General features: G+C 44.9%; 1 protein-coding gene across 1 annotated transcript; it reads right to left on the bottom strand.

Moving 5' to 3' along the window:
* Positions 1-10,057: 10,057 nt before the first annotated feature.
* Positions 10,058-14,644, bottom strand: serpinh1a (serpin peptidase inhibitor, clade H (heat shock protein 47), member 1a). Its single transcript, XM_061702347.1, has 5 exons — positions 14,361-14,644; positions 12,836-13,440; positions 11,918-12,016; positions 10,878-11,110; positions 10,058-10,802 (listed from the first exon to the last, which is right to left on the bottom strand). The coding sequence occupies exons 2-5, from the start codon at positions 13,428-13,430 to the stop codon at positions 10,500-10,502; spliced, it is 1,230 nt and encodes a 409-aa protein (XP_061558331.1). The 5' UTR covers positions 13,431-13,440; positions 14,361-14,644; the 3' UTR covers positions 10,058-10,499.

Below are 14,644 nucleotides of genomic sequence, written 5' to 3'. Positions count from 1 at the left end.
TGTCGTTGTCTCGCCATGCTGCACGATTTGCATATACTGGCCACTCATGCCAGAGTAGCATCTGCTCCATTTGCACACTGATTGAGGAGTATCTGTAACATTTGCACAACCAACATTGTCCCAGATGATCGCACTACTCGTCACTTTAAACCGCATACACTCCTTGAAGTCTCAGCGCCCTTTGCACAATGGTCATTGCACCGGACTATTGCAATATTAGTTATTCGAACTGCTCTAAGTGCTAGAGGACTCTGCATCTTTTTGCACAATTGTTTTTTGTCAATGTCTTTATGTCTCCAAAGTGTTCTGTAAATTGACTGTCTAGAGCGGCTCCAACTACCGGAGACAAATTGTGTGTTTTGGACATACTTGGCAAATAAAGATGATTCTGATTCTGATTCTGATTCTGGTTTTGTTGCAAAAACATGGAGCAAAACTCAGGCCAGTAGCATACTATTCAACTAGGCTTGATGCAGTTGCACGAGGAACGCCAATTTGTGTGCAGGCTGTAGTTGCAGCTGCAATGGCCGTGCAGGAATCAGTGGATATTGTGTTGTTTCACCAGCTGACAGTCAAAGGTCCACATACAGTCTCACTTGTTCTCCTGCAAAGCAAAATTACGTTTTTATCGCCTGCTAGGCAATTGTCATGTATAGCGGTGTTGTTATCACAACCACATATACCATTACAGAGATGCACAACATTGAATCCAGCCACATTACAGCCGACGTCATTAGATTGCGTGGAACACAATTGTTTGGAAGAGAGCCAAGCCGCTAATCTATGTGGATAGTTCATCGCTGTAACTACGACAGACAAAAGTTTTAAAAGCAGGACAATTACTGCCAAATTATTCAGCACAAGCAGCTGAACCAGTAGCATTAACAGAAGCATGCAAATTGATGAAAGATTAAAGAGTGACTATTTGGACAGATAGTCAATATGCATTTTCTACCTTACATGTATTTGCTGCACAATGGAAGAATAGAGGAATGACAATGTCAGCCGGAAAGTTAGTAACACATGCAGAGCTTCTCAGCTTATTGCTTGAAGCAGTGTTACTTCCTGAAGCAACAGCAGTGTGCAAGTGTGCGGCACACACACACAAAAATCAGATGCGGTTTCGATGGGGCGGAGTCTGACTACAAATGGGGTTAGGCATATAGAGCCTATCCGTCTCAACGTAAGTGAAGAGGGGGGCTTGCGCTCTAAAACTCTCCCAACGTCTTATGAGCTGTGAAGTTGCACGACCTGAGCATCGAGAAGGAAGTGACTGAGAGGGTATCCAGTGCCCCTCCTGCATCAACAGGAGGGTAAAGTGCGATCCAAACCATCGTGGGCCGTCTTTCTTTTGTCCTTCCTGAAGGGGCGAGAGTGAGAAGTGGCACAGAAGCAGAATAATGCACACAAATGGTCAAGAACGGGACAAGAATACTGTTAGATACAAACAGAGAGGTGACGTGTTAATAACCTCCCCCTCTCAGGAGATAGAAAGATGATTGCTTTCTGGCTTAAGAAGAAACCAGGAATTGAAAAGACCATGCGACATCGCATTGACTGCATGCCAAGAGCAATATTATGTGTAGTATTGTTGTGTTGTGTTAATGATTCCACCACTGATATGGCTTTTTCATAGAAGGGAAGAAAATGGTATTGATATTATTGCCAAAAGACCACGATTTGTGTTGAAAGAACATCATGACATTTTCCATGAAGGTTGGAATGTATCACATATATATTTAACGAATACATGGCACAGGTACGTTTAAATGATTGTAAAAGTAAAATATAAAATAAAATAAAATAAATTGATCCAGTTGTTACGAAAACCACACTACTCCTCCTGAATCTGAGATTCGACTTCCCGAGGGACCCTCCTCTCCAGCACCCTTACCAGGGAGGCTGAGCAGTGTGATCCCCCTGTAGTTGGAACACACCCTCCGGTCCCCCTTCTTAAAAAGGGGACCACCACCCCAGTCTGCCAATCCAGAGGCACTGTCCCCGATGTCCACGCGATGTTCCAGAGGCGTGTCAACCAGGACAGTCCCACAACATCCAGAGCCTGTAGGAACTCTGGGCGAATCTCATCCACCCCCGGGGCCCTGCAACCGAGGAGCTTTTTAACTACCTTGGTGACCTCAAACCCAGAGATAGGAGAGCCCGCCTCAGAGAACCCAAACTCTGCTTCCTCATGGGAAGGCATGTCAGTGGAATTGAGGAGGTCTTCGAAGTATTCTCCCCACCGACTCACAACGTCCCGAGTTGAGGTCAGCAGCGCCCCATCCCCACTATACACAGTGTTGGTGGTGCACTGCTTTCCTCTCCTGAGACGTCGGATGGTGGACCAGAATTTCCTCGAAGCCGTCCGGAAGTCTTTCTCCATGGCCTCACCGAACTCCTCCCATACCCGAGTTTTTGCTTCAGCGACCACCAGAGCTGCATTCCGCTTGGCCAGCCGGTACCGGCTGCTAACTCAGGAGTCCCACAGGCCAAAAAGGCCCAATAGGACTCCTTCTTCAGCTTGACGGCATCCCTCACCGTTGGTGTCCACCAACGGGTTTGGGGATTTCCGCCACGACAGGCACCGACCACCTTACGGCCACAGCTCCGGTCGGCCGCCTCAGCAATGGAGGCGTGGAACATGGTCCACTCTGACTCGATGTCCCCCGCCTCCCCCGGAACATGAGCAAAGTTCTGTCGGAGGTGGGAGTTGAAACTCCTTCTGACAGTGGATTCTGCCAGACTTTACCAGCAGACCCTCACAATACGTTTGGGCCTGCCACGTCGGACCGGCATCTTCCCCCACCATCGGAGCCAACTCACCACCAGATGGTGATCAGTTGACAGCTCCGCCCCTCTCTTCACCCGAGTGTCCAAGACATGCGGCCGCAAGTCCGATGACACGACCACAAAGTCGATCATCGAACTGCGACCTAGGGTGTCCTGGTGCCAAGTGCACGTGTGGACCCTCTTATGCTTGAACATGGTGTTCGTTATGGACAATGCGTGATGAGCACAGAAGTCCAATAACAGAACACCGCTTGGGTTCTGATCGTGGGGGCCGTTCCTCCCAATCACGTCCTTCCAGGTCTCACTGTCATTGCCCACGTGAGCATTGAAGTCCCCCAGCAGAACAATGGAGTCCCCAGCGGGAGCGCTCTCCAGCACCCCCTCAAGGACTCCAAAAAGGGTGGGTACTCTGAACTGCTGTTTGGTGCATAGGCACAAACAACAGTCAGGACCCGTCCCCCCACCCGAAGGCGGAGGGAGGCTACCCTCTCGTCCACCGGGGTGAACCCCAATGTACAGGCGCCAAGCTGGGGAGCAATAAGTATACCCACACCTGCTCGGCGCCTCTCACAGTGGGCAACTCCAGAGTGGAAGAGAGTCCAACCCCTCTCGAGAGGACTGGTACCAGAGCCCAAGCTGTGTGTGGAGGCGAGTCCGACTATATCTAGTCGGAACTTCTCGACCTCACACACCAGCTCGTGCTCCTTCCCTGCCAGAGAGGTGACATCCCACGTCCCTAAAGCCAGCTTCTGTAGCCGGGGATCGGATTGCCAAGGTCCCCGCCTTCGGCCACTGCCCAGCTCACACTGCACCCGACCCCTATGGCCCCTCCCACAGGTGGTGAGCCCATGGGAAGGGGGACCCACGTTACCCTTTCGGGCTGTGCCCGGCCGGGCCCCATGGGTGCAGGCCCGGCAACCAGGCGTTCGCCTTCGAGGCCCAACACCAGGCCTGGCTCCAGTGGGGGGCCTCGGTGACCCGCGTCCGGGCAAGGGAAAACGAAGTCCATTGTTTGTCGTCATCATTAGGGGTCTTTGAGCCGTGCTTTGTCTGGTCCCTCACCTCGGACCTGTTTGTCATGGGTGACCCTGCCAGTGGCAAAACGCCCCAGACAACTTAGCTCCTAGGATCACTGGGACACACAAACCCCTCCACCACGACAAGGTGAAGGTTCAAGGAGGGGAGAGATGCAATGTCTATTTTTTTAAATACGAGCATTAAAGGCCATAAAAGAGGCCGGAGCTGGGACCAGTGGAGAAGTTTTTGGAGTTTTGGTGGAGAAGTCTTCCTTTGGTCTCACCCCGACCAACTCACCGACGACCGGGCCAGGCAGAACGCTCACCTCACCCGAGGTGGCAAGGACGTATTGGATGATCCCCGACTGCAGAGCCTCCTGCAAGCGCTCCGAGCCACTCTGATTGGGGGCCCGAACTCACTCCGAGGGAACGGAGGCGGACGCAATGCGTCCAGAAGTGACGCAGGCGCTGCTTCCAACTCATTGTGTCCTTCTAAATTAAGCAAAATTCTTATGTCATACATAACCGATACAGAGTGGTGCCCCATGTGAGGCTATATTTAGGTTGTCCTAACCCAAACACACAAAACTCACGATATTTTCCAATAAACCAAGACGGCAGCCGTCATCTTGGCAGGGTCATGTTTAGACACGTCCCCTGCTATTTAGATTGTGGCTGTGTTGTGTATGTGTGAGCACATTGCGTTACCATAGCGACCAAGATCCGAGCACTTATTAACGAGAGAAATGAAAGTTAGCCCTAGTGAAACTAGTGTTGTTTCATTGCAAATGTTATTGGGATATCCGTTTTATGCGGTGCATGCTTTGAACTGTGGAGAGATTCCCTATGTAAAGTTCTGTTGAAAAGGCCTTCGAGGATCGCGAACAGGTCACCAATCCCGAGCGTTTGCAAAGGTCCTCGTCTTTGTCACGGTATGGCTCTGGAGTAGCTAACCAGACTAGCTATACGCCCATTGTGGTTTTGGGAATTGTATTCTGAGCTTCGCTGTGTAAATAGGTGGTTTGGGAAGTCACTGGACACGAGAACGTGTTCTATACTGAGAATCCCGTTACACGTCAGTCGAACTCTGAGGTAACGTTGGTAGCACTTTGTGAGTGAAAAAAACAACAACAGACGTGGCACCCACAACTGTCGCCATTTTCGCTTTGTGTTAAAATCACAATCACTGAACGCCATCTGGTCATTTATAGACTCGAGCGTTCGTAATCCGTCTTCCTTCTTGGTGGGACATGACGTCATCGTGACGTTGAAATTTCGTTTCTTCCTTCGTGGCGTGATCCGTAGCAGAAGCTCCGGGTTGTCCTCGAGTGCCCCTCGTGGACGTTCATCCCATCACGCAACTGTGTGACTGGAAACTTTCACTGACGAGCTCCGGCTCAAGCCGCTAGTTAGCCATTACCGATCGATCGCGTACTAAGGAATTGTGTTCATCTGGGGCCGTTGCTTTTGAAACAATAAACGTAGGCTTTCATAATAAGCACCGTCGTGTGTTTTTTTTTTGTGTGTTGATAAGCTTCCGGTGTGCGCTGCCCTGCGCACCGCGCAGCCTGGCGTCAACTGTTGCCTAGGCAACCGAACAACCCTGAGAGCTTGCCTTAATTGATAATAGTTGGAAAGAGTGTTTTTAAATTTAAAGCCTCCGTTTTTGCAACGCCGACGTCGCGATCGTTCTTTAAAGCTTTATGCCTGGTATTTCTTACCAGCTTTGGGATTTACAACGTGTGACTCTAACGAGTTTCACCGCAGGAAAGCGTCGGCAATGCTATGCAGCAACACTGCCACCTTCCGCCAGTAAATGTGCACAACACCTTCTGTCGAATTAAACTGACAACCGCTCAGTAACCACAGTTAATTAACGGATTTCTTTTACAAAGTGGAATTTATTAATTAATTGCTTGGATGTTTTAATCACTCTGGTTTTCTTTTTTTTTTTTTTTTTTTTTTTTAAAAAAGCAAAACTTGATTTGATTTTAATTTTTCCGAAAAACTTTTTGTTTTTAAACTTTACTTTTGGAATTATTATTTGTTTAAAATTATTTTTCATGATTATTTTTTATTTATTTATTATTTTCCAGAAGAGGCAGGAACATAGGGTGACCTACAAGAGCGGAGGTAGAAGCATGCAGGTGGATTACATTTTGCGCAGACGATTTAATCTGAAGGAGGTTACCGACTGTAAGGTAGTGGTAGGGGAGAGTGTGGCTCGACAGCATAGGATGGTGGTGTGTAAGATGACTCTGGTGGTGGAAAATTAGGAAGACAAAGGCAGAGCAGAGAACCATGTGGTGGAAGCTGAGACAGGACGAGTGTTGTGCAGATTTTCGGGAAGAGGTGAGACAGGCTCTTGGTGGACGGGAGGAGCTTCCAGAAGACTGGACCACTGCAGCCAAGGTGATCAGAGAGGCAGGCAGAAGAGTACTTGGTGTATCTTCTGGCAGAAAATGAGAGAAGGAGACTTGGTGGTGGAACCATACAGTATAGGAAATCATACAAGGAAAAAGGTTAGCTAAGAAGAAGTGGGACACTGAGAGGACCGAGGAGAGGCGAAAGGAATACATTGAGATGTGACACAGGGCAAAGGTAGAGGTGGCAAAGGCCATATAAGAGGCATATGATGACATGTATGGCAGGTTGGACACTAAAGAAGGAGAAAAGGATCTATACAGGTTGGCCAGACAGAGGGATAGAGATGGGAAGGATGTGCAGCAGGTTAGGGTGATTAAGGATAGAGATGGAAATATGTTGACTGGTGCCAGTAGTGTGCTAGCTAGATGGAAAGAATACTTCGAGGAGTTGATGAATGAGGAAAATGAGAGAGAAGGGAGAGTAGAAGAGGCAAGTGTGGTGGACCAGGAAGTGGCAATGATTAGTAAGGGGGATGTTAGAAAGGCATTAAAAGAGGATGAAAAATGGAAAGGCAGTTGGTTCTGGTGGCATTCCTATGGAGGTATGGAAGCATCTAGGAGAGGTGGCTGTGGAGTTTTTGACCAGCTTGTTCAATAGAATTCCAGCATGTGAGAAGATGCCTGAGGAATGGAGGAAAAGTGTGCTGGTGCCCATTTTTAAGAACAAGTGTGATGTGCAGAGCTGTGGGAACTATAGAGGAATAAAGTTGATGAGCCACACAATAAAGTTATGGGAAAGAGTAGTGGAGGCTAGACTCAGGACAGAAGTGAGTGTTTGCGAGCAACAGTATGGTTTCATGCCTAGAAAGAGTACCACAGATGCATTATTTGCCTTGAGGATGTTGATGGAAAAGTACAGAGAAGGTCAGAAGGAGCTACATTGTGTCTTTGTAGATCTAGAGAAAGCCTATGACAGAGTACCCAGAGAGGAACTGTGGTACTGCATGCGGAAGTCTGGAGTAGCAGAGAAGTATGTTGGAATAACACAGGACATGTACGAGGGCAGCAGAACAGTGGTGAGGTGTGCTGTAGGTGTGACAGACGAATTTAAGGTGGAGGTGGGACTGCATCGGGGATCAGCCCTGAGCCCCTTCCTGTTTGCAGCGGTGATGGATAGGCTGACAGATGAGGTTAGACTGGAATCCCCGTGGACCATGATGTTTGCAGATGACATTGTGATCTGCAGTGAAAGCAGGGAGCAGGTGGAGGAACAGTTAGAAAGATGGAGGCATGCACTGGAAAGCAGAGGAATGAAGATTAGCCGAAGTAAAACAGAATATATGTGCATGAATGAGAGTGGTGGTGGGGGAAGAGTGAGGCTACAGGGAGAACTGTAGCAAGGGTTGAGGACTTTAAATACTTGGGGTCAACCGTCCAGAGCAATGGTGAGTGTGGTCACAAGAGTCTCTGCTAGGATGAAGGGCAAAGTTTATAAAACAGTGGTGAGGCCAGCCATGATGGATGGATTAGAGACAGTGGCACCGAAGAGACAACAGGAAGCAGAGCTGAAGGTGGCGGAAATGAAGATGTTGAGGTTCCCTCTCGGAGCGGCCAGGTTGGATAAAATTAGAAATGAGCTCATCAGAGGGACAGCCAAGGTTCTATGTTTTGGAGACAAAGTTAGAGAGAGCAGACTTTGATGGTTTGGACACGTCCAGAGGAGAAATAGTGAGTATATTGGTAGAAGGATGATGAGGATGGAGCTGCCAGGCAAGAGAGCTAGAGGAAGACCAAAGAGAAGGTTGATGGATGTCGTGATTGAAGACATGAGGGCAGTTGGTGTTCAAGAGGAGGATGCAGGAGATAGGCTTACATGGAAAAGGATGACGCGCTGTGGCGACCCCTAAAGGGACAAGCCGAAAGGAAAAGAAAGAAGAAGGTAATAATAATATTTGTATAAAAATACTGGACGTAAAAACTGTACTGTTTAAATTACTGTACATGATCAGCATGATGATGTAGATGTAGCAGTACACAGTACTCGCCTGACTTGGTTAAAGGCAGCATGGGTTCCGTTCCCACTCAGTGAATGTATATATGAATGGTCGTTTAGACTGTCACTGTAGAGTACCAGCGTTGAGAATGTTCATTTCCTTTGCGAACGAGTTCAAAGTTCAGTTCACTGTTCCAAAACTCTCAGTTCAGGTCATAGTTCATAATGCAACCTTTTGAACTAAGTTCACCATTCCAAAAATGAACTAGTTCATAATTTGTTTTTTTTGTCAATGTTGCTGATGGGGTATCCCCCTCAAAATACTGGCATTTCATTGTCCCACTGTTGCCATCTATTCAGTCCACACTGGTAGCCAGCTGCAGCTTCCACCCTACATTCTCAAAAACATAAGGAAAAACTTGTTGCTTGAATGGTCTCTTTTTTATAAAATGAGGAATTAAAACAAAAGCAGGACTTTTGTCCTTAATGTGCAAACAAAAACACGTAACACAGTTTAACAGGAACGATGGTGAAAGGACGTCGATAACGTTGCATTCCTTGAAGCTTTGACTAACTACAGGGTGATTGAAAAGTAATTCCCTATTTTAAAATCCTTATAATTTATTCACTGCGATTGGCTGGCAACCAGTTCAGGGTTTACCCCGCCTCCTGCCCGATGACAGCTGGGATAGGCTCCAGCACGCCCGCGACCCTAGTGAGGATAAGCGGCTCAGAAAATGAATGGATGGAAGGATAATTTATTCATATGTGGTAATATTTTTCTCAATTTTTGTGTGTATGTTCCATGAAAAAAAAAACAACAACTCCATGCTATACACTTTCTTCTCATGTTCATTTCTTGTAAGAATTATAGTTCAGAAATAAATTACAAGTACTTAAAAATAAGGAGTTACTTTCAAATCACCCTGTATATTAACAAAACATTTAATTTTATCTATTCTAATATTGGCGGCACGGTGACCGACTGGTTAGAGCATCTGCCTCAGAGTTCTGAGGACCGGGGTTCAATCCCTGGCCCCAACTGTGTGGAGATTGCATGTTCTCCCCGTGCCTGCATGGGTTTTCTCTGGGCACTCCGGTTTCCTCCCACATCCCAAAAACATGCATGCTAGGTTAATTGAAGACTCTAAATTGCCCGTAGGTGTGAATGTGAGTGCGAATGGTGGTTTGTTTATATGTGCCCTGCGATTGGCTGGCAACCAGTTCAGGGTGTACCCCGCCTCCTGCCCGAAGATAGCTGGGATAGGCTCCAGCACTCCCGCGACCCTAGTGAGGATAAGCTGCTCAGTAAATGGATGGATGGATATTCTCCATCCATCCATCCATCCAAAATACAACAAAACGTTTTTTTTATTATGACAGTGTGATCTTACAGAGGTTTAACTAAAGCATTCGGAAACAAATAGTTTTCCTAGTAGGCCTAATCAATTTTTACAACTATGTAGTATATTATAGAAGAACCACAGATGACAATATTAGCTCCTATGTATGCAGTGTCCATGAACGCACCTCACGTTCTCACGCAGATGCGACTTGCCTGCGGTGAATTGAGGGCCATGACAAAAATCTGCAAAACAGTAATTTTGCATTGTACATAAAGTAATATGGGTGCGTACCGTCACAAAAAAAAAAAAAGCATGTAGAAACATCCAAAAGGGCACACAATCCCCTCACTGGTATTTCAGGGTCTTATTCAAATTCCCAAACCATCATTCCACAAGAAATGGCAAAGGCTAAACCTCCACGACAAACAGACAGAAATCTTGGATGAATAAGCACTAAGTACAAATATCTTCAATACAGTATCTTTTTAAAAAAAAAAATTTTAAATGGTAACTGAAAGCTCAAGAAAAACAGCAGAAAACTCGTCATTATATTTTCAAAATTCAAATTTTATTAGGCAGGAATAGCTCATATCAAAACAGTGTTGACCAAATCAAATTGAAAAGAAGGGGCAAAAGTAAGAACAGTCATCCTGGACACCGTACACATTTCATAGTTTTGTAAAACCTACAATAGTTTTATGACCACCTCAGAAACCATATTTGTCTGGCATATTGACACAGCCTCTTCCTGTTATCCTTAGATTCAAGTAATTTGTCATTTTACAACTAATACACCAAATGATACAGTCTTAATTGATGCTCTGAATAAAGAGGAATGAGGAATGGTATCAGTGTGTGACAGGAATGTACTTATAAAACAATCTAACATTTGCTCTCTTTTTTCTCTTTGACACGTACACACACACCCACACACACACACACACACACACACACACACGGGCAAAAACACAGACAAGTCAATACGTGGCTATAATTCATCTCTCATCTTTTTACCCTTTGGCCTGACCATCCTGCCAATGAACAGGATGGAGTTCGTCTTCTGGTCCTTCACCAAGAAGATGAAAGGGTGGTCTGCATAGAACAGTTTGGGGGATTTCAGCTTGTCAGTGCCAAAGACGGTAGTGTCCATCTCATTTCCTTCCGTGGCCAACTCCATGGCTGCTGCATGGAAGACACTGGCTAAGTAGAGGTCCTTTTTCCCAGACATGTTGGACAGGTCTGCTTTAGATTTGTTCACTGCCTCAGTCAGGCCCAATTTCTCAAGATGTTTCTAAGGGTGAATAGACAGATCATGCATGATGAACGATGAAATACTGCAGTTGTAGTTCAATACGTTGACTTTTACCTGCAGGTTGTGACTGACTTCCATGCTGACTTTGGGCAGAGATACAGCCACAGCTGTCTGCTGCAGCTTACTCATCCAAGTATCCAGCTGCTTCTTGTTCAACATCTGCTCCACTCTGTCCAGACTGTCCACTTGGTACGGCATGATGAACACCACACTAGACTTCTTATGAGCTAGCGGCATGCTCAGAATGGACAACTTATTGCTTGCATCGTCATAGAAGGCATAAATACCTAATAAAGCAAATTAGTATGGTATAAATATTGTCCTCCATACAGCACACGGTTTGCTGTCTCTTGATGGATATCATTTGCTTTATTGCTTTACTACACAAGGTTTACCACACTGCTGTGTCATAATTGGTGTTTAGAATTGCATGCAGTTAATATTTTGGCAGCAGTGCTTATACACCGTTGACAGAATATTAGGTACACCCAATGAAATCCAATACAAAGGGGAGTCAAACTCTTTTTTTGTTGCGGTCCACATTCTAGTTACGGTTTCCCTCAGAGGTCCGTTATGACGGTGAAAGCATAAGAATGTTTAACTGGTTCATCATACTAATACATATACAGGAAATTGTGTGAATTTATGACACCGTGTCATAAATGTTCATTCACATTTGTGTTATTCAATAAACTAATTGCAGTACTATTCACAAATAAAACAAAGTCATTACATTTATTTTCAATGATCAAAATCATTTAAAAATATTTTGTCATTAATATTTCTACTGTGAATTTTGCAACCCCTTGTAGATGTACCTATAGGAGCAGTTCATTGTCAATTGTATGTGAAGCAACCTAAATGAACAGTTTTGGGGATTTTTATGCAAAATGTAAAACACCAGGATGTAAAAGATTTTTGACTGAAATCATATTTTTATTGCTACAATGTAATTATTATGGTTATCCAATAGTTTTTAAATTCATTGTTTCCCCAAAATGGAAGGCATACTATTATTTATTTTAATTCATTAGTTATAGTTATATACTTGTACTTCCAGTATTCTAAATGTCTCACAGAAGACCAGCGCCTACCTGTGCGATGCATCATCTCTATTGAGACAGTGTAGCGATGGGAGACCATGAATCCACGGGTGTCCACCATCTTATGGTGGAATTGTTCATCCCAGTGAGCTGTGGAAAAACGATATATGGTCTAAAATCCATCAATCCATCCAAAGGCGCTATGTGGAACAGGGAGGAACGCTGATTACATCATCACCGCATGTGACTAAAACGGACCAATCACGAGAGATGACCTCCGCGGCATTCTACGCGCGAGAAACAATTTTTGCCGTCATGATGCATTTGTGGTCATTTCAAGGATTTTGTGCAACCGGAGCCAACATTTTCTTATATTTATCACTTCTAATGCATTTTCTTTTCACCACAGACTGTGTTCTGCTCCTTTGTCTACCGTTTAGTTTTGTCACGTGTCTGTTTTGTCGAACAGTTGTGACGTTTGTCGCCATTCGATGACGTATATGTCGGACGAGCGCGCCGTGAGCATCCATATTGCACTCACGTCGGATACATATCCGCTTTATAGCCGCATTCAAAACAGGCCTGGGTCGGACAGAAAAAAAATCTGAAACAAATCAGATATCTGTCACATTGGGCAAAAAAAATACGGAATTGACCTGCAGTGTGAACATAGCCTTAATCATCCAGGTCAAAAGTTGAATAAGGGCAACCGGACTCTTCTTGTTGGTCGAATTTCGTGTGTTTTTTATTCATTTCCGAAAAAGTTAAAAAATGACCTTGGCAATTATGCTATCAGGCTAACGATATAGTGAATTTATTTGATACTGGTACTGAGGTTGTACAGTCCAGGGTGCACGCTGCCCCTCACCTGAAGTCACCTGGGTTAGGCTACTGAACACTGGTGACCCAAGTGAGGATAAGCAGCATGGAAGATAGATGGATGATACTGTAAGTTATATTCATACTCACGTTTGAAAAACATAGCGTTGATTATCATTGCGCCATCCGACTTTTGTACATCCTTTGTGACCTCAGGCACTTTGCCATCAGTGGACTTAGCAGCCCATTCGTTGATGGAATTCAAAGCACTTTTCTTATCTTTGAAATTAATTTTTGAGTGGTCACACTTGTAGTGTTTTTTGCTGCTCTTCACAAAATCATCCACAAAGTTGACAGTGCTGGGTCCGTACAGGCGGTTGCTTATCTTCCAGGTGACGTTACGCGTCTCGGGGTCGCTCACCTCAGTCAGGAGCTCGGCCAAGCCAGAATGTAGTTGCTCATCTGTCACTTTAGCTGCGTTCAAAATAGTTTTGACCTGAGAGGCAGTTGAGGCCTTTCCCCCAAGAGCCACCAGACCCAGTGAGGAGGCCACCACCACAGGAGAAATTAGGATGTTTTCGACGTTCTTCTCCTTTGCCATGTTTTGATAAAGACTGAAAGCCAAGTTGGCACTGTTGTCAGCCAACGCGGTGGCGTGTTTACTGAGGACTTTGTCGGCGGAAGCAGCCGTGGCAGCCGATGTCGCGGTAACCAGGAGGGCCAGAGCTGCCACCTTTAGCCACATGGTGCAAAGTCTATAAGGGAAAAGACAACGAAGAAGACAACATGACACACTGCCATCACAAAATATGGTATAGTAAGAAGCTCAAAAATATGGTTGTTCCGATGCACTCTAGCGACTGGGAATTTTTCTTTGTGACATATTTAGAAAGTATTATCTAAGATACTGGCTTAGGCATGCGATTCAAGGTAGAAGTATTACATAACTGCTATGTAGACAGCAGCCAAGTGTATCCTGGCCAAAAGAGTGGTCAATTTAGATCTGAGATGCTTATATCTGCGACGTATGAGATTTGTTTGTCTTTATTATTGGCTGAGAACATGAATTATTAATTCGATAAGGCTTAGATAATATATATGTGATATAAGGGTAGTCCGTTTGAAATGCAGGGTCTATGTATCATAATGGTTATCCTTTCTGTTTGATTACAAGTCAGTGGCGATGACTGATAACTAGCGGCCACAATTCAGACTTCTCAACTTACAAAAACGATAATCGGATTTCTAAAAAAAAACATTTTTGACGGTAATATGAAGACAGAATATGTGCAATATGTTTTAAATTGAATCAGATGGACTCAACATTCTGATTGTGTTGTGCATAATCTGTGTAATCTTTTTTTCAATGCATATAATGCCACATTCTTCAATCAACAATGGCATCTTTTAATCGATTTTTTTTTCTTCTTCAGCAAGGTCAGTGATTTGCTATTGACCGGAAAAAAAGTGTCTGTCTGAACAAAATAATCTAAAACAAACAAACAAACAAACAAAAACTATTAAAAGGAGAAGACAAGAATGTTTTAGACCTACAACAATGGCATCACTCGTGCATATCCTAAATCTAAACTTGTGATCTCTTCACATGCCTGGACAATAATCAGCAGTTGAACACTCCTCACACTACTCCCCCCTATTTCTACTTGTCTCTTACCTTATTAGGCTCAGTAATTCCAACGCTTGTGTTAGATCTTTTTCCAAATACAACTTGGACTGTTTTCAGTGGTTTATGCCTTTCTGATGGCTGCGGGCACGGGTTTTGTGAAAGAATTGCAGGATTCAAGCTCAGTTTTCCGTGAACAAATAATCTCTGCACTGGAGTCTTGTTTCCAGGATGTCCCGCCCATGTAGCCAAGGCCAGTGGGAAAAGAATCCTCCCCCTGCTAGGCCCTAAATCCTGACATTCTGTGATCTATAATAAAAGTCACTTCCCATTGC

This window comes from Phycodurus eques, chromosome 17, assembly GCF_024500275.1.
Source record: "Phycodurus eques isolate BA_2022a chromosome 17, UOR_Pequ_1.1, whole genome shotgun sequence".
Classification (NCBI taxonomy): domain Eukaryota; kingdom Metazoa; phylum Chordata; class Actinopteri; order Syngnathiformes; family Syngnathidae; genus Phycodurus; species Phycodurus eques.
This window is presented reverse-complemented; position numbering and strand designations above follow the sequence as displayed.